This window comes from Nyctereutes procyonoides, unplaced genomic scaffold, assembly GCF_905146905.1.
Source record: "Nyctereutes procyonoides isolate TBG_1078 unplaced genomic scaffold, NYPRO_anot_genome, whole genome shotgun sequence".
NCBI lineage: Eukaryota > Metazoa > Chordata > Mammalia > Carnivora > Canidae > Nyctereutes > Nyctereutes procyonoides.
Window position 1 is genome coordinate 12,702,321 of NW_026575142.1, and position 20,857 is coordinate 12,723,177.

Below are 20,857 nucleotides of genomic sequence, written 5' to 3' on the forward strand. Positions count from 1 at the left end.
AGCAGTCTTTTTTATTGGGACAGATCAACTTGTGCCATTAGCAACTCTTGTTTTTAACGAGATGAAAAGACTGGATACAATTTTTTAAAAACTTCCATTGCTTGTGGTTCCTGTTCATGTTCACAGAATGCTTTAAAAAGCCTATACTCTTCCCTATTGGGGGCAAAAAAAAAAAAGAGAGAGAGATGAGAAACCTTTGTAAGTGCTATTTTGGTTGTTTCGACATTCCCTCTATTGACAAGTGTTGCTTTTATACTGTTGAGGAACATTAAAAGAATCTTTCGGGGATGGGACAGGTTACTTTTCAAAGTATTTCTCTTTAACTTTTAACTAACTTAAAGTTAATCCTGGGCAGTGCTACAACTATTTGACCATCACCTTGATAAAAATGAAGAACTCTCCCTTCCCTGCTAAAAACTGTTTTAAGTTCAAACTGTATTAAATTGAATTCCTTTTAGTTCGGTATAAAAGAGAAGCTGTTAATCTATGACCCTTCCCGTCTCTCTTATTTTCTTGGAGAATCTTTAATGCCAAGTTTGAAGAGCTGGCATAAGGCATTGAATTATATTTAATGTGTTACCAGTCTCATTATGACCACACTCCTAAGGTTGAAGAAGCTAAGTTTCAGAGAGGATATTTAATTTGCCCAAAGAGTTGATAAGTGATAGGGCCCCAAATTGGGTTCAGGTCTATTTGACGCTTTGAAATTAACAACTGCTATTTTTTTTTAAGATTTTATTTATTTATTCATGAGAGACACAGAGAGAGAGGAGAGAGGCAGAGACGTAGGCAGAGGAAGAAGCAGGCTTCCTGAGAGGAACCGTGCGGGACTTGATCCTAGGACCCCAGGATCACAACCTGAGCCAAAGGCAAACAGACACTCAACCACTGAGCCATCCAAGTGCCCTGAACAACTGCTATGTTAGTTAAAACTTGGTTAAAAAATTATTCTAATAATTAATTTGTACTACATACAATATACATATCAATTATTACAAATAAGGGGTAGTGAACAGTATGAGTTACTAATATTCCAGGCGAAGAAATATAGGGAACTTTAAAAAATAATGTAAGACTGCAAAAGTTCATCGCCTTATTTTTTAACATTACCTTTTCAAGTCCACACCTTTTTAGGCTCCAAATGTTTAACACCTTTGTTTACCAGCTTCTTACTTCAACTAATGGTACCTGTCCCAACCATTAGCTTCCCCAGTATATAATTTGATGCTTATTTGGTAAACTTCAAGTATGTGATTATTGTAGGTTTATGTATATTAACCACTCCTATCTAATCCTGGTAGAAAAATACTTGTGCTGATCCAGATTAATTGTAAGGTTTTAAATGGTTCAGTTTATACGAGGGTAACACAGAGAAAATTATCTTGTCCACACCCCATGTATCAGTTGTTGCTGGTTGGTCTCTGGCCTGCTACCTGAGTCTTTTTTATGTCCTGTGGGTGTTTGAAAACTTACCCGTTGGCATTGTAAATTTCAGGAATCATGAGTGTTTTTACTTTCTACCTTATATAAGGCCACTTTAGATGGTTAACCCAGAATAATCACTTAGAAATTGACAATTGTCACCATATTAATTTCAAGTTACTAATTAAGGCTGATTAGTTGTGAAGTTGCCCAAACCTCATATTCATTGTGACCCTGGCAGCAAGAAGGGAGTCTGATAAGTATAGTAATGCTAACATAAATTTTTTTTCTTGCTTTAGCGTTTTCTGAACATCGTTAGAGCATTTTACAACATATTTTGTGTTCTTTAACATTTTATGAACAACTTTAGAACACATCTTGTGGTCCTGAGTCTGTTGCTATAGTGAAAGCTTATAATGCTTTATTATTCAGGAAAAAGATTTCTGTCCATGAACTACAAAGTTCCTAAAAGAGGACATTGATCCACTAAAAGGTGAGAGATTTAAAAGCAGATTAATATTTTAATCATTCATCAAAATTATATATATATATATTTTTTAAATATTTTTTTTATTTATTCATGAGAGACATGGAGAGAGAGAGGCAGAGACACAGGCAGAGGGAGAAGCAGGCTCCATGCAGGGAGCCCACCATGAGACTTGATCCCGGGTCTCCAGGATCAGGCCCTGAGCTGAAGGTGGCATTAAACCACTGAGCCACCAGGCTGCCCAAAATTATATATATTTTATATATATAATTATGTAGTATATATTGATATATATATATATATATATATATATATATATCCACACACTCTAACATATATTTGTGTCTCCTGTGTGCCAGGCACTGTGCTAGGTGTTAGGGCTACAATAATGAGCAAAAATATGCAGAGTCCGTACTTCTGTGGCACTTAAAGTCTAATGAAAAGATAAATAGACATAAATTAAATAGTCACTCTCATGCATGGTATAATTACAAACTAAGAAAAGTAGCCTGCAGGTAAGGAACATGATTCTACTTGAGAAAGACCTAGCTATGGGATTAGTGAAGCCTCATGTGGTAAAGCAATTCCTGAACTATATGATTTAGAGGGTGAACAGGTATTATTATATAGACAGCGGCAAGGAGAGAAGAGAATATTTTATACTGAACTGTATGTACAAAGTCCCAGTGACACAAAGGGACTATGGGGCATTCAAGAAGGCAAATATATAAGACCAGTATAAAAGGAGCTAAGGGTACCCTGGTGGGATGCCATCACTTTTTTAAAGTTCTCTTTTAATGGGCTACCAAAAGTTGTATTTAACTTTTTTTAAGTGATTACTTTGTGCCAGATGTGATTATAAGGACTTGAATAACCTCAAGTCCCAATGAGATAGGTACTATTATTGCCATTTCACAGATGAGGAAAGTTACTGAATAAAGTTGCTCTGTGATACTCTTCTACTATATTCTTCTTCCTGTCCTATATTCAGGTATGACCAGAGAGACAGAACTCTCCTATCCTAAGGTAGCCTTGATAATTGAAATTTCCAGAGAATTTGGATGCAGGTAGACATTCAGGAGAAGCTCTCTGGGTGCCATGCTCTTACCCACAAGGTGGAGCTCAAGTGTGGATCATGGAGAGAGCCATGGGGTATCACTGCAACTGTCGTATTTGTGGATTTTATTTTATTCATGTTTGATACTGAAAATAGGACAGCAACATAAATATTTTGACCCAACTTTGAGAGTAAAGAGGTTATTATTACCAAACACTCACTTTTCTTTTTCCATTGTATTTTTCTCTGGTGGTTGTTGAAAGAAAATACGTGTATTTATTTGGCTATTTGATATGTCTGGGCTTACCAGTATATACTTTCAACTAGAATTCTTCTCATTATTGTTTGTCTGAATTGGTTGACTGAATCTTTTCCTTTCTTTCCAGAGATCTGGTTGGAGTTGGAGGGTGAAAGAAAATGGATTCTTTTTCTGATTTACCTGCAGAGAACCTAACCATTGCAGTCAATATCACCAAGACTTTGTCCTCAACAGCAATGCATAGATTTAATTCCACTAATGACCCACCTTCAATGTCAATAACAAGGCTTTTTCCAGCCTTACTAGAATGTTTTGGCATAGTCCTTTGTGGCTACATAGCAGGAAGAGCCAATGTCATAACATCAACACAGGCCAAAGGACTAGGAAATTTTGTCTCCAGATTTGCACTTCCAGCTTTATTATTCAAAAATATGGTTGTACTTAATTTTTCCAATGTGGATTGGTCTTTCCTATATAGTATTTTGATTGCCAAAGCTTCTGTATTTTTCATTGTATGTATATTAACCTTATTGGTTGCCAGTCCAGACAGTCGATTTAGCAAAGCTGGACTATTCCCTATTTTTGCTACACAAAGTAATGACTTTGCATTGGGATATCCTATAGGTAAGTTATTTTTTTTCAAGTTTTTTAAAAAATTCAAGTGTTTTAGGAAGTAGCAAAATATAATCCTTTAATTTGTCTAAGCATTTTTTAGTGACAGATATTTACTTATATCTAAAAAAAAAAAAAATCTTGGGGCACCTGACTGGCTCAGTTGGTAGAGCATGTGACTTGACCTTGAGGCCTGTGAATTTGAGCGCCATGTTAGAGGTAGAGTTTACTTTAAAAAAAACAAAAGTCACAAAGCCTCATTCCAAATCTCTGTATTTTGTACCACCCCACAATGCCTACCCCCAAAAGGGACTAAATCTTAAAAAAATTCAAATAAAAAGATCTCTTATATTTTTTCTTAAATATTTCTTACATTAGGGTGAATTCTATTTTTTCCTCAAACTCAGAGTTTGAAGCTCTTTCAGATGTTGACCTAAAATAAATAGTCATACCTAAATAAACTCTATAAATCATCTTTCTAATACATTCTTTTTCTTCTCAGCAACCACATGAAAGAAGTTTAGGTTCCAGAAGGGATTAGAGTCTGATTTAAATTATACTAGAAAGATAGACACATCTGTATAAAAATAGTTATTAAATGTTAGCAGTGCAAATTTATGAGACTTTTCTCCCCTCCATCATTTTTCTTGCCGTCCAGAATATATATTGCTTTACATTAAATCTTGTTGTTGAGTTTATTATTTAAACTGTCAGTGTATTTCCATTGAAGTTAATTTCTTGTATAAGAACAAAAATGGTGAGAGCTTTTTGCCTTTTCAACAATTCCTTCCTAGCCTTTCCAACTCTTTAGGCAGCCTAATTTTATGTTTCTATGTGTGTTTTCCTGATTAAACCTTTGGGATGGTGAGATATCTTGAATGTATTCTTTTTTCCAAAACACTCTATCACTAAGTACATATCTACCTAGTAGCTACTTTTTATATATATTTATTTTTTTTAAGATTTATTTATTTATTTATGATAGACATAGACAGAGAGACAGAGAGAGAGAGAGGCAGAGACACAGGAGGAGGGAGAAGCAGGCTCCATGCTGAGAGCCTGACGTGGGACTCGATCCCGGGACTCCAGGATCGTGCCCTGGGCCAAAGGCAGGCGCTAAACTGCCGAGCCACCCGGGGATCCCCAATATTTTCCCCCAATATATTTTTATATTTAAATTAAAGTTTATGTTGTGCTTTGACCACGTGTCGTGATATGAGGACTTGAATATTATGGATGTAGTCATTCATTCATTCACACATTCATAGGGACCTGTTACATATTAACGATTGTGCTAACAGATGGGAATTACCAGTTAACAAAGTTCTCAAACATTTTGAACTTACATCTTAATGTGAAAATAAAAGAAAAATTAAAATAAATCAGGTAATGACAAGAGTCATAAAAATAAAGTAGCATAGAGGACTAGGAATGACGAGGTACTATCTGACATAAGGGTCAGTAAAGACCTCTCTGATATATCTTCTGAGCAGAGACTGAAAGAAATTTATTGAAATGGACAGCTGAAAACTACCATTAACTCCCAGATTCCTTATTCAGTAGTTTTAAAACTTTCTCCTCACCCAAACTGTTAATTATTTCCCTTTTCTCCTCTTTTGCCCTTCCTCCATCTCACTAACCAGAAATAGAGCTAAATTATAGAAATTAAATACTAGGAGTAAAGCAGGAAGTTTATGAGAGAAGAGAAACTGGGCTCTTAGATGAGTGAGCTATAAATAGTAACTATAAAGGTGTTCCTTTAAGGTTATTGAATTTTAAAATTAAGGATGAACCAAGCATTTAAATAAAGACTTTGGAAATAAAATAAGTCCATCTCCTCAGGAGCATTAATAATGTAGATTTGTCAAGGTACTTATGACATAAAGACCTTATAAGTGGCTCGGTATCATAGTGTTAAGTATTTAACAAATATTACATTATCTTAATTTAGGCATAAACTATAAGTATATAGTTTCATGTTCTCGTAGATTAGTAAGTACATAACTAAACAACTAACATTTGTAACTTAATACTTTATAGAGTATTTTCTTATATACTTAGGTAGGGCAGATACTTTTAATCCTCATTTTCAAATAAGGACACAGGCCTTCAGAGATTTAATTGTTATATCCCAGGTCACACAGCTAATGTGACTGAGACCCAAACCTAGGTCTTTTGGTTCTAAATCCTAGGCATTCTCTTATGCCACACAGTTACATAACATGCCCATTTAATCTTCGGAAGACCTAACTAGCCTGTAACTCATAAGTATCAGAGGGAATCAAACATTTTTTATCTTTAGATTATTCTAAAGGTATTCCATAAAATGAATAGCAGTGGAAAAAGATGTATTAGATGAGCTTATGCATTTTCATGTTAAAGCAGCATCTCCAAATCAAAATGTAGTCAGCTGTTTTCATTACTGTTTTTCTTATGTCCCACCCTGGATCGCTGAATCTGGCAATAATCATGTTCCCAGCAGTGTGCTAGTCCAATTTCCCTGATGATTATCCTTCTAAATTTTGAGTAGTCATTTTTTGTTTTTAAATCACAAATAATATAAGAGCTCTTGTAACATTAGGTTGCAGACAATAACCTTACCAGAAACCAACAGTATACACAAAAGTGCTTACTTATATATCTGCAGATTGGAAGGTGTGGTACAGAACTGTAGGGCTGTGTATCTGCTCCAGTGAGCTTATTTATTATTGCTGCCCATGCCCATCTGCCTTCTGGGGCTTTTCAGGATGAACAGAGAAGACTGTGTCTCTAAAGAGAAGACCCGTTCTTTCTGTTTGTTACGTGATGTCTCCCAGGAATTCCCACTCTCTTGTTAACAGATAAGCATCATAGCTTATGAGAAATGTCCTTTTTTTTTTTTTTTTGAGAAATGTCCTTTTTAAGACTGCTTTTGTTCCACAGAATCAGTCCAATTTACAGGTGACTCGGGAGAAGGCAGATAAGTTAATGATAAAGAAAAAGGACATTCAAGTTTCCTTTTTCTCTATATTCTGACAATTATAACAGCCTATAATATTATATTAAAATGGTGTATCTATATTCAAGTGGAAGAAGGCTGCAGGGCATTTAAAAGAGTAAGAGAGAAGCTCGCTGTTTTTTAGAACAATTCTTTTCAAAGGTACTTTAAGAAATACGAGTTTGAGAAGAAACCAAGAATCTACCACGGTGAAATGTTGATTTCAGCAAGTCAGAATGGTTCCCTACCTCTGTCATCAAAAGATACTAATAAGGCATAGTTAAGTCCTATAATTTATTCTTCAAACAATGCTGATAGCATAAGTGCCTCGACTAATCATAATTATGCTCTAGTGCTTGAGCTGTAAACAGAAAGGAAATGAAGCATTTAACTATATGCCATTAAATAATAGGATGATCTTGTCTGGGTCTTTGTGTTATTTGCTAGGGATTGAAGCCCGGCAGGAATCAAAATAGGAGCCGCAGTGGGTGGTTAATTTTGTCTCTTAGTTCCTCATAGTGGGATTCTCTCCTCCTCCCCCCCACCAAGAGCTTTATTTGTAAGTGTTAATTAATTAGAACTTAATAGTTGATATAATCATTATAAATCTAATTTGTTAGTATAGGTCACTGGTTTTCATATTTGAAAAACCATCTTTTGATTGGTGATAAAAGCACTGCCAATTCATAGATAAATATGTAACTTTAATTATGAAAACAAATGGCAGAAGTGTACTGAAATCCCCACACTGAACCCTGTTCTAGTGATTTAACAAGTATTTATTAATTCCCAATTTTTGCTCTCCCACTAAATTGGACCTTTTTTACCTTCATACACTTATTCAACTGACTCAAAATACCCTAATAGTAACCTGCTTCATAAGTATTCAGAATATGAAAAAAGAAAAAAATCGGATATAAAAAGAAACAAGTCTAAGAGAGAATAATTAAATATAAATTGCCGTGTGTTACAAAATACATTTTTACTTTGAAAACTTTGACAGTCGTTGATGTGATAATTCCATTCAGGGAGTATTTTCAGATTTGCTCAGCCCTGCGCGAGGGACTGGGTGGGGGTTCTGAAGAGATGCCTTCAAGGGACATTGTGATGAGGTGGCACTAGTAGGACACAAGGTGCCAGAGCCATCCAGAAGAGAGGAGATCCATGATATAGATTGAAGACTTGGTGGAGGCATTGGTACCTGACACAGGCCTTAAACTGTAGGCAAGATTTAGGTAAGAGAGGAGAGTCTTCAAGAAGTTGGGGAATGATGATCAGCATGTAGAACGGGTGGTTATGAACTGGTGTTAGTCCAGCATAACTGCCATCTTTGGCTAGTGGAGGCTTTGCCTTAAGGAATAGTGAGAGATGAACTAAGTAAAGGACCACTTGTGGAGACTGGACTGTGAATGTCAAAAGAAAGGCTTTATTGCTGTTCTTGTAGGAGGTGAGAACTGTGGGAAAATCCTAAGTTTGGAAAGTTAAAATTTAGATGATATTGTCAGCAGCGAATAAAATGGATCCAGGGAGTGGTCAAGAAAAAAACCAAAAGAATATAAATTGGCAAACACAATTAATCCAATTTTGAGATTTCTGACTAGTGGTTCAAGAGAAAATACAAAAGATCCTGAAAGAAGACAATAGTTGGTGATTGGTTCAACATAGATCATAAAAGACTGCTGCTCAAATTTGCATTGAGCTTTTAAAACAATCTAAAGTCCATTATCAGATGGTGATTAAGTGTCAGAGTGCCGGGAAAGTAAATTTCTGGAAAAAGGCATTAACTTAAGGGACTTTGTGTGCTAAAAGTTGTTAAAGGAAACACCTTATGCATTTAATTTTGGCCACTTGGGAAAGTATCTGTACTCAGATTGAAAACACAAGGCTTTTCCAAAAATATGCTATTTTAAAAATTGAGTGGTGGGCAGGTATGGAAGGCTTGCTCTTAGAGATGGAATGTCTGATCAGAAGGAGGGGAGCTCTCTAGAAATAGTTACCAAAAAAAATGATGCTTTTTTGTACTTTAAAAGATGAAACCTTAATGAAACATGAAAGAAAACCAGTAGGAGATATTCAGCTCATATATCTAATTTGGAAATCAGTGGGAAGAATTCGTGAAATTTTATGTAATCAAATAGGTTTTGTTTAGCCACTGCTTCATTTCAGGGATATTATAGACCTCTGTATGTGCTTAGTTGAGGAAAAAAAAAAGGGGGAATCGAATCCTACACAAAAGTAGGTTTTAGCTAATGAGAGCCAGGTAGATTTCTAAAGGTTATATAATCTTGTTACATAACTTTAACAGGACAAGTGCATGACATTAACTGAACTTATGTATCCTGAGTAAGTAAACTAATATATTTTCCTACCTGTGGAACTTTATCTTAATGTAAATTGAGAAATCTAATCTTTTACATTTTTTCACATGATCGCTTCTGTCTTTGCGAATGATTGTGGCTGTTGTTGTTGTTGTTGTTTTTAATCTTTCTTTCTCAACCTTCAATCATCTATGAATCATCCTTTATATGTTAGGTTGAATTTCACACCTCGTTGCCAAAAAATGTGCCTAAAGACCAGGTTGGTTACTCTAAGGCTCTAGGTTGCTCTGAACAACCCAACACCAGGCCACCAGCTCTCATGTCCATCAACAAACAGCTAGAAGTCTGATCCAACCTACCTGCCCCCTTCCAAGGAGACTCATTTTATTTTATTTTTTTATTTTTATTTTTTTAGGAGACTCATTTTATGCACTGGTTAGGTTCTAAAGTCATCATGTATAGTCAAATCCTTGAAAATCCCTTAAATCACCCACAAAATGCAACGCACATACTTTGTGCATTTTGTACCATTTCTCGTAAGTCTAGCAGCCAGATTTATTTTCTCTAGCGTTTTTCTTCAATGAACAGGTAAAATAATTAGTTTGCATTTGGGAACATGCCTGATGGGGGAGAAAATAAATCTTTTGTTTTCCTAAGAGTGTATAGTTTGAGTTTGTGTTAGTTAAATATGCATTGACATGACTCTATTCCGTTCGCGAATATTCCTTAGACCCACCTTTTCATTCCTAAATCTTCAGCATCTTCACAGGGTCTTCCTAAAGGCATTCATTCCTTATTTCTCTCAATTGGAGGCTGTTTATTTTCTCTTCACCTGCATCCCACGTGAGCAATAGTACAATAGGTGATAGGTGGAGCCGGCATCCTCATAGCCATCTCTTACCTCTGCTAGGCCATTATTCTCTGCTCTTTTGTTCATCCTCCTTGCTGTCATCACTGACCTCATTCTGATCATTCTTCCTCATTTAGTGAAGATTTTAATATCTGGCTCATTGTCATCTCGACTTCCAAGTTTTGCCATTATCTTGTTTGAATTTAGCATCAATGGGAACTACCCATTAAATCCTCCCCTTTCTCAGTTCCCTGACTTCTCCATCTCCAGTGATGTTTTCCTCTGCTCCCTTTCAGCCACCAACTCCTACAGCACATCCTGGACCACGGCATCTGGGAAAAATTAAATTCAGTAGGTCAACTATCTGACTTTGAACTCCTGACCTTCCAACTACTTGTCATCTTTGGATTTTGGAGGGACTCCAGTCCCTGACTCCTCTGCTTTTTATCTGAGAGCCAACTCCCATCTTCATTTCTTTTCCATTAGAGCTTGGACTCTATGCCTCCAGTGCTACTCCCTTCTCTAACCTTTGTAGTCTGGTTTTGGTTCCCTACTCCAGTGCAACCTCTCTCAAGGGAACCAAACCACTTTGTTGCTATTACTACTTGTATAATTTCTTACTAGATTTGTACTTGGAATTGTTTAAGAATTCTGCCCCTTTACTGAGACTAGTCTTAGCCTCTACATATTAAAAATTAGTGGGTTTCACTAACAGTAATTTTTTTTAAAGATTTTATTTATTTATTTATTTATTTATTTATTTATTTATTTATTTAAGAGAAAGAGGGAGGGGGAGGAAGGGGTAGGGGCAGAGGGAGAAGCAGGATCCCCGCTGAGCAGGGAGCCCAGCTGAGGGCTCAATCCCCCAGGACCCTGAGATCATGACCTGAGCATAAGTCAAGTGCTTAACTAACTGAGCCACCCAGGGATCCCCACTAACAATGATTTTTTAAAGTTGATTATTATTTTATAAGCTAAATACCATTTAATATAGTGTGCTTTTCTTCCTTTTCACCTTTATTTCTAAAATTTACTTTTCCAAAGTTGGCTAATGAGGTCATTGTGCACTATTTATATTAATTTAAAATATGTTATAATTAAGCATAGAAAACATTATGTAATTTATTAATGTAGTTCTGTGGTGATCATTTTTAAAACAATTTTAATTCATGTTTTGCAGTTGAAGCTTTATATCAAACTACATACCCAGAATATCTCCAGTACATTTACTTGGTGGCACCAATATCTCTTATGATGTTAAACCCTATAGGGTTTATCTTCTGTGAAATCCAGAAGTGGAAAGACACTCAAAATGCATCTCAAAACAAAGTGAAAATTGTAGGACTTGGACTTCTGCGTGTATTACAGAACCCAATAGTATTTATGGTTTTCATTGGCATTGCCTTCAATTTTATTCTTGATCAAAAGGTGCCCGTATATATGGAAAATTTTCTTGATGGACTTGCAAATTCTTTTTCCGGATCAGCTCTATTTTATCTTGGTCTTACAATGGTGGGAAAAATAAAGAAACTGAAGAAGTCAGCATTTGTTGTACTAATTCTTCTCATCACAGCTAAACTGTAAGTTTAATTTATTTAACTTGGGAACTGTATTTTGGGAAAGCCTTATTTAGCCAGTTCATTAGATGTGTCTGCAACTATTTTCTCATTTAAATACTCTGGTAGTAATACTCCCTCCTGAGTAGTTGTGATTTAAAGGAAAATGATGGGGGATCCCTGGGTGGCGTAGCGGTTTGGCGCCTGCCTTTGGCCCAGGGCGCGATCCTGGAGACCCCGGATCGAATCCCACGTCGGGCTCCCGGTGCATGGAGCCTGCTTCTCCCTCTGCCCGTGTCTCTGCCTCTCTCTCTCTCACTGTGTGCCTATCATAAATAAATAAAACAAAAAAAATTTTCAAAAAAAATAAAATAAAGGAAAATGATGTTGGTATATTGTGGAAAGTTATTGCCTTATTCTGTATGGGCTATTCTTTCCATTTTATTGCCAGAAGATAAAGACTGTTGGCTTCCCCTTAACTTTTATATAGTTTTACTTAGTATCTCCTAATATCCCAGTTTGATCATATATTTAAAGGCAATTTTAGGACAGCCCGGGTGGCTCAGCGGTTTAGTGCCACCTTCAGCCCAGGGCGTGATCCTGGAGATCTGGGATCCAGTCCCACATCAGGCTCTCTGCATGGAGCCTGCTTCTCCCTCTGCCTGTGCCTCTGCCTCTCTCTCTATGTCTCTCATGCATAAATAAATAAAATCTTAAATAAATAAATAAATGCAATTTTACAGGATTTCTGAATCTTCCAAATCTTTTAAAACCCTATTAGTAATGATGAAAACAATAATTTTGAATATAAGCTTTTTTTCATGCATTTTGGAGAAATATCCTATAATTTTGTGGGTGATTGATCTTTCTAAATAGGGAAGTCTGTACAAATGATTATTACTATCTGATCATAGCCTATCAAATGAAGTTTTTATCAGCTCCTTAGTTAGCAGTTCCTTAGCTTACTTAGCTCATTAGCCATAGAACTACACTTCATGGTGCAGGTGACATAATTTTACGGCGACACTACCCCAAGGAACTTGGGGCATACTTAAATATCAGAATTAGCTCTTGTATAGACAGTTAAATTCATGAAAGCAGTGCAGTATGAAATAGTATCTATATTTTCAAAATAACAAAAATGAATATAAGTTTTGAAAATTTTTTATAATGTGGTGTTATACTCCTTGGAAACAAAGTATTTTTAAAAAAGATTTTTATGTATTTATTTATGAGAGACACAGAGAGAGACAGAGACATAGGCATGTAGGACTCAATCCCAGGACCCCAGGATCACAATCTGAGCCCAAAGCACTCAACCCCTGAGCCACCCCAGTGCCCTGGAAACAAAGTATTAATCAGTATTGCCTCAGAAATGAACATGATTCTAATGTTAATAGTGTTGTCAACTTCAACTGAAATATTCTCATTTTAAAAATTTTTTGTCTTAAAAAATGTTTTTTTCTGGATCTTTGATCCCTATTAGCTATTTTTAATCTTTTTACTTAACTAAAAATACATATAAGAGCAGTTTTGTATTTCATACTAGAGCATATCTCTAGGTGCTGCTATGACAATGTTATCAACCCTGGCCTCATTCTTCTTAAAGGAAAGCTTCATTAGCTCAGCTACCCTTTTATTCTCTTTCTATGGAATCCTGAAGGATTTATTTAATAATTGACTCTTCACCAGGTCTGGATTTCACTACTTTTCTGCTCTGCCTTGGTTGTTTCAATTACTTCTTTTTGTCTTTATAGTGATGAAGAGGTAATTGTAAGATGTCTATTTTTCTCGTGGCTTTCAGAATCTAATTGAGCCACATTGTTATCAATACCTGAACAATTTAAACCCCAAATCAAAACAAAGATCAGGGTTCTTTCCAAAAAGAAGTTTAGTAATTTTCTTGAAAAAAGTTTACTCAGATTATCAGTCTTTTTCTTTTAACATTTAAATTTTCTAGTAGAGGAAACAAAAATAGCAGTTACAGTTAAAACTTCTAAAAAAATTTTTTAAGAAAATTATTTGTAGAACCAAAGCTGAGTTTGTTTCCTCCTAATCCTTGATGTTGAAAGTATTTCTTAGAATATTGTTACATCTAGGGATCCCTGGGTGGCGCAGCGGTTTGGCGCCTGCCTTTGGCCCAGGGCGCGATCCTGGAGACCCGGGATCGAATCCCATGTCGGGCTCCCGGTGCATGGAGCCTGCTTCTCCCTCTGCCTGTGTCTCTGCCTCTCTCTCTCTCTCTCTCTCTCTGTGTGACTATCATAAATAAATAAAAATTTTAAAAAATTGCTTTAAAAAAAAAAGAATATTGTTACATCTAAATGACTTTAGTTGAATTCTTGATTCTTTCAAAATGTTCGCAAGTAGGCATGCAGAGACTCTGTGCATGCAAATAGGTATACCTTCTGGGGAAAAGAGGAATATAACCTAATGCCAGGTTCACTAGAACAGTCTCCCCCTTGGGGACCAGTGTGCTTTAATATCAAGTGAATGACACCTTACTTATTTTTTTCAGCCTGGTGCTGCCACTTCTGTGCAGAGAAATGGTGGAACTCTTGGACAAGGGCGACAGTGTAGTGAACCATACAAGTTTATCAAATTATGCATTTTTGTATGGTGTCTTTCCTGTAGCACCAGGAGTGGCTATCTTTGCAACACAGTTCAACATGGAAGTAGAGATTGTATGTATATTACTACTTTCTAAGTTTGTACAGTTAGTAGAAAAAATGAATTTTTAAAACACAGAGATCAGCATTCTGTAATGAGAATTTGATAAGTGAAAGCTACTTCATTGTAAATAAGGAGGCATCATGTAACATCAGGTAATAATAGAGTTATTTAATCTGGGGTCTTTTTTTAGCCATAACTTTTTTTGTTAGTCTTTTTTTGTTTAAGGATTTTATTGTTATGCTAAAACTTAAAGATTTATTTATAAAGAATGATAACTTTTGAAGTTTTGGGTAAAAATAATCTGATTCATTCACTGATAATTCACCAGATGCAGAACACTACATAATCAATTACAGTAAATAGCTGTAATCAATTAACACTAAATTATTAGCTGTGTCTAAGCATATTGTACATGTTATCTATACCATTGAATGTTTTTGAAATATAACATGAAGGAACTTCATTTGTTCTAAATTGTTTAACAAAGGATAGTTCCATTATTTAATCTGTAAAATATTTATGTGGTAATTTTTTTCAAATTGATTTTATTGCTTTATATTTTATGAAATAGTGTGGAAGGAAACTGGCCATCAGTTTAGTTAGATCATTAATATGGCTTACTTTCGAGAACCTAGAAGGTAACCATTAGCTTGGGATGTCTAGTTCTGGCTATGTACAAATATTAATTGAGCATGGATTGGAAGAGGAATCAAAGGAACTTTCTTTTAAGAACTCTCAGAAAGGGGGAGAATGGTATTAGAGAACATGCTGGAATTTAGAATGTCTTTTTATTGACTCTTGCTTTAATTTTAGAATGTACTGTGGCTATTTAAAATTTAGGGTCATTGTTTAATTGAGGCTATGAGTCTTTTCTCAATTTGATTTCATTTTTTTGCAGATAACCTCAGGGATGGTAATTAGCACATTTGTGTCTGCACCAATCATGTATGTTTCTGCCTGGTTACTAACCTTTCCCACTATGGACCCTAAGCCATTGGCATATGCCATCCAGAATGTTAGTTTTGATATAAGTATTATCAGCCTTGTCTCCTTGGTAAGTACATTTCAGTGTAAATATGAGTGAAAACAGAATGAGTTTGAAAATAGGTTTGAAAATAGCTTGGTAACCAGAAAGTTAGGGATTTAAAAATCTGTTTTTAAAAGTCTCTTATGCCATAGAGAAAGCTAAAGCCTGCCCATAAAATATAATACCAGCCTTCTGAGTTGTGTCTTTCGTTTTGAGAGTTAGAGTCATGTAGCAGACAAGGCATGAGATTTAGTCAGACCTGGATTGGCTTTTGGCCCTATCACAAACTAGCTGTATGTCTCAGCCTTTCTAAGCTCCAGTTTTCTCAGGTAGGAGATAGGGATACTAAGTTTACCTATTTCCACAGGTTGTTTTAAGGATTTCCTAATGACGATATATGTGAAAAGCATCAGCAAGTGGCAAATCACTATACAAATACTACTAGTATTAGCTAATTGTAGAAGCATGGGGTTGGAAGAAATCGTCCAACCACCCATTTAATGTTAATGAAACTTTCTGGATAGATCTAGTTCAAATTAAATACTTAAACATTTGATGACTAGAGTATCTTGTAGCTCGAGTTGCCTGTGGAGTTCAAGCAATATTCTGGTTGAAAAACAAAAACAACAGCTTGTTAAAGGAAGGAGGAAGGGATGAACATGTATATGGACAATGAATAAATGTGTGTCTAATGTATTTTTTAGGAAATTTTACTTCTGTTACATATTCTTAAAATCTGTGTTCTTTGATAAGAGGACAGTCTGGGGAGAGAAATGATATAAATTTTAATTGATAAGGAGGGGAGAAGAAAGAAAGACACTAACCAGTATACTTAGCTGGGCACTTCAGAAGGAGAATAGAAACTCAATCCTTTTAAATATGAGGAGTGCAAGGCAATTCATCTTAAAGTGGGCAATATGTATTGTTTTAAGAAAGACTTCCTGGAATTTAGATACCTCATGAACCAATGGTGGAATCAAAAGAAGAAAACTTAGAAGAGGACTTGTAACTGTATCTCCCACTAAAGATCTTTTCCTGAATAGTTGACAGTGAGCCTGTGTCCTAACCGAGCCACACAAGTACGGGAAGTCAGAACGTGGCCTTGGTCAAGACATTAGTTCTTAAAGACCTTGTCATTTCTAAACAGTTAATTTATGATAGGATCTCTCCATGCTTTGCTTTTCCCAAAATATAAATGACATGTAATTATTAGTTTCAGGGGAATATCATAGTGATTCAATATCTTTATACATTATGAAGTGATCCCCATGATACCGTTTGTCACTTATTGAAGTTATTACGATGTTACTATATTCCCTATGCTGTACATTACATCCCCAGGACTTACTTATTTTATAAGTGTACTTCTCAGTCCCTCTCTACCCTTCACCTGCCACCCAACTCCTCCCCTTTCTGGTGACCAGCAGTTTCCTGTGTCTATGAGTCTGTTTCTGTTTTGTTTTGTTGGTTTATTTGCTTTGTTATTTGGATTCCACATAGAAGTGAAATCATAGAGTATTTGTGTTTCTCTCTCTATTTCACTTAGCATAATACCTCCTAGGTCCATCCATGTTACTGCATCTCCATGCTGTTTATTTTACTTTGGATATAGTAATTTGCCTTAATATTCTGTTGGGAACTAGGCAGATTAACAATAAGTAAAATATTGGAATTTCTTTCTGAGCAAGATAAAGAGAATCCTTTAAAGAAGCTAATCAATGAGTTATTTGATAAGTAGTTATAAAGGTTAAGAAACCTGAATAACTTTTGAACCTTTTGTCTTTAAGATCTGGTCTCTGGCTATTCTTCTTTTGAGTAAGAAATATAAACAGCTCCCTCATATGTTTACAACTAATTTACTCATCGCTCAGGTTAGTAAACCTACAGATACTTAGAACTATGCTTTTTTCATTGACTGTTCTACTATAGAGGGGAAAATTATTTTCCTGGGTTTTTCCAGTTATAAGTTTGAAAGTATTTTTTATGAAATGCAATCAATCACGGCTTGATTACAATGAATTTATGCTTAACTTATTATATACCACAGTAGGGCTTGAACTAATAATGTCGTTCAGCGATCACTTTGTATTTTCTAATAGAAACAATTAAGTCCTTAAAAATTGAACTCTCACAATCTTATTCTTCTAGTCAAATCTTTGCAAGTCTCAGTTTATGATGGAAAGAGGTTTAGCATTTTTCATGTAAACCATTACTAAGTATAAGCTTAATATTTAGAATGTTTGTTTCAATTGAATATGTATACTGTTAAAGACTATAAGAAGGGCTTTTATCATAAAACTTGAACGTTTATTATAACTAGCATGATAATCATTCAGCAATCTTTTAAGAAGAATAATTATAATAAATTTGCTGCAAATCAAACATTTGTCTGACTCACATGAATGACTGACTTTGTTTGTAATTTTTTCTTTAGTCTATTGTCTGTGCTGGAATGATGATATGGAATTTCGTTAAAGAAAAAAATTTTGTTGGACAAATTCTGGTGTTTGTTCTATTGTACAGCTCCCTCTATAGTACCTACCTGTGGACAGGTAAGATGGATAATTATTGGAAATTTAGCTCTTCTATCATTAGAAGCTATTTGAAATCTGGTAATCCAGGACTAACACATTCTCTCAGGCTCTTACGCTCACTACCATAGGCAGTCTGCAAAGTCAAGTTCTGTTTCCACGATATAGAGAAATAGTACTCTATTTCTGCCTGGGTTTGGGGGTTTCCAGTCACATGGTCTTTTTCCTCAGGATCTTTGGCTCTTGGCCACAGTCAGCACAGCTCCCTTTTGGAAACACCAAGATATTTGGTACTAGAAGCAAGTCGAGAAAGGAGGGAGAGAATGGGAGAGAAGTGGGAGGCGTGTGAGATATGTCCCAGAGCTCACTATGAGAGTCCAACTGAACTGAGTGAAAAATTCTGACTCTGCTGTCAGCAAACAGTTTAGCTTTTGCAATCTCAGTTTCCTCATCCATGAGACAGGATTATCACACCTTTCAGTTACTTTGAGAGCTAAGTGAGATAAGGGGATTTATGCCTGTACATGGTAGGCAGTCAACAACTGAAACTGTATTATTAAACAGAGGGGAAATGGTTATACAAGAACAAGAAAAGTAAGGACTACAAGGGAATGGAAATACAAGAGTACCCAGTAAGAAACTATTTCTCTTTTCAACTGTCTCCAAAAAAAGATACTCAAATATTTTAGCTTATTGTCATTTTGAAGTATAATATTTATTTGGAGGCATACATTCTGGTATGTTTGCCAAACAATCTGTGTGGCTGTTTTGTATTCAGACCACAAACGTGAACCTATAAAATGGCACATAAAAGGAAATTGTAGCATGGTAGGGCTGGTGATAGCCACTTTTGGGAGGCAGGTGTCAGGAAATGGCTTCGAGGGACAGGCCTTTGATTTTATGCCTTCGAGATCAAAAGCAGGGCCCATCTAAGTCAATAGCCTTTTGAAGTGAAGCAACAATGTGGGGAGGAATAATAGAATGAAAAATTCAGTGCGAACAGGAGAAGGTGTGTGCTTTTTAAAGGCAGTACATCTGTAACCAAACCAACGTTGAGTTGGCTCCTTGGTGAGTCACAGAAACCACCAGGTGAGTTGTCGCACAAAGGAAACTTTATTTGCAGCAAATAAGGAGATCACAGGGAATAGCTTCCAAAGCTGTGACTCCCCAAGCAAGGGTGAATGGGTTCCTTTTGTCTAGGGTTAGGGTGAATATTTAGATAGGGAAGCCTTGTCATCATATGTAGAGGCGGACATAAGGTCACGCATGCTCCTTATGGATATGTGGCTGTACATGCATTGTATGCCCTGTAAATGAGGCTTGTGCTCCTCCTTGGGTGGAGATTTTAGTGTTAGAATGAGGTAAAGGTAAGAGTAGGTCACCCCAGAGGTCACTCCGTAGTCCTTCTGCACGGGTGCATGCAAGTCAGGGATTTTGTTCAAACTGGTGTGGGTGGCCTGGGCCACAAAGCTCTTCCTCTGTTGCTTGAGGGGTAGTTTTGGTTTGCATCAGGCAATGTTATCCCTGGTCCTTTGCCTGAGTTAAGTTGGGAAGAAGAACTTAAGGAAAAATGTGAGACAAAGGTCTGTGGGTACAAGCAGATGAGCAGTAAATAACAAAGGTCTTGGGATCTAGCTGGTGACACATCTTGCATAGCATAAGAGTTCTCATGAGATGTCAAGTAAAAGAGCTTGAAGACTTTTATTTCCAAATACACATGGATAACCTGATCTCTAATACTTAGGCTTATCAAGGCTAAATTGATCATATGAATAGGAGAGCAGCCAGTAGATCAGTGTATCAAAAATCCCCAAGGATCCCTGAAATCCTCTTTAAGCACACATGCCAAAATCTATCTGGAGCCCTTGTTCTGAATTCCTGGATCCCAATGAAGGTACTCTTTAACCTTGAGCTTATTATGCTAAAACAGAATTTTAGACTTACAGTGTCATTTTAAATCATCCTATTCAGCCATTTTTAGTTTCGCTCGTTCGCATACGGTCCTCACAATTTTTGCCGTATCTGTGTACCACTTGTCCTTTTTTTTTTAATTTTTCCCCAGAAATTTACTCACTTTTTTTATTTTAATAAATCGAGCCTTATATTAATAAAATCCCAGGGTTCGTGTGCTAGTTTTTCACGCACATGTTAAAATAAACACCCTTATACCACCTATAGTCTCTACACTTTGGAAACACTGGTGTAGTTCACATCCTTTATTTTTCAAGTGAGTTAAATGTGGCCGAAAGAGTTTAACTGATTCAGGCAGGAACTCTCACCGCTTCCACCAGCAACCCAAGAGAGATCCAGGGCTAGCCTGGGCCTATTTGTCTGTCAGTCTTTTCATAAAGCAAGAACTTTAAAGAGTGCCCTCACTACTGGAACAATTGGCACACCGTTGTGTACCTTATTTCCCTGGCACTTTGAAATCCTAGAACTGTAGAGTGCACAAATATATTTAGGAAGGAGCAGTGGTAGTTAAGTGCCTCTTGAACTTGAGTAAGGTGTGGGTTCCCTGCAATGAAAAACAATTCTCAAGAGCCTTGGTGTTGATTTGTATTATTCTAGCACAGTGTTACTTAATCTGTCCAATCCTAGGTCTGGGTATGAATTCCTCATATACAGCTAATACACAACTTTAAAACTGAAGCAGATTCACAGATGAGAGTCCCAATTAGAAACTCAGTAATTCTGATTAGCATCGTTCACTGACATGACATAATCTGAATCACAACCTTGAAATGTAAAATGGAACTCCTTTCTCTGGGTAGGATTTTTTTTTTTTTTTTTTTTTTTTTTTTTTTTTTTTTGCCTGGTTTGCCTTTACTTTCAGGTGTGGGCTTAGGACCTGGTTCATCTCACTGCTTTTCTCTCTTCAAACTACCACAGAACCTTCACGTGGACAGTGTGTTATGATATCATTTGGCCCTCACTTGGCTCAAACTTAATGTAAAACCAAATGTTAGCTCTGAGATCATGAGACTGTGCTTTGGTTATAAGATAGGCATCTAGATGATTATCATTGAAAATGTACCAATAGACTTAGGATTTCTCATAGAGATTTCCAGATCCTGCAGAATAGGTCTCA

General features: G+C 36.2%; 1 protein-coding gene across 3 annotated transcripts in view; it reads left to right on the plus strand.

The window, feature by feature from the left end:
• The window catches only part of GPR155 (G protein-coupled receptor 155), a 43,703-nt gene that overhangs the window by 1,139 nt on the left and 21,707 nt on the right, over positions 1-20,857 (plus strand). For 2 of the 3 annotated variants that reach the window (XM_055308215.1, XM_055308214.1), the window contains 6 exons: positions 3,353-3,849; positions 11,163-11,562; positions 14,057-14,222; positions 15,110-15,265; positions 17,026-17,109; positions 17,673-17,790. In XM_055308215.1, the coding sequence (XP_055164190.1) occupies positions 3,384-3,849; positions 11,163-11,562; positions 14,057-14,222; positions 15,110-15,265; positions 17,026-17,109; positions 17,673-17,790 (1,390 nt within the window). In that variant the 5' untranslated portion in view covers positions 3,353-3,383. Of the gene's footprint in view, positions 1-656; positions 1,916-3,352; positions 3,850-11,162; positions 11,563-14,056; positions 14,223-15,109; positions 15,266-17,025; positions 17,110-17,672; positions 17,791-20,857 lie in introns of those variants that run through there. The other variant, XM_055308216.1, reaches the window with a different exon arrangement.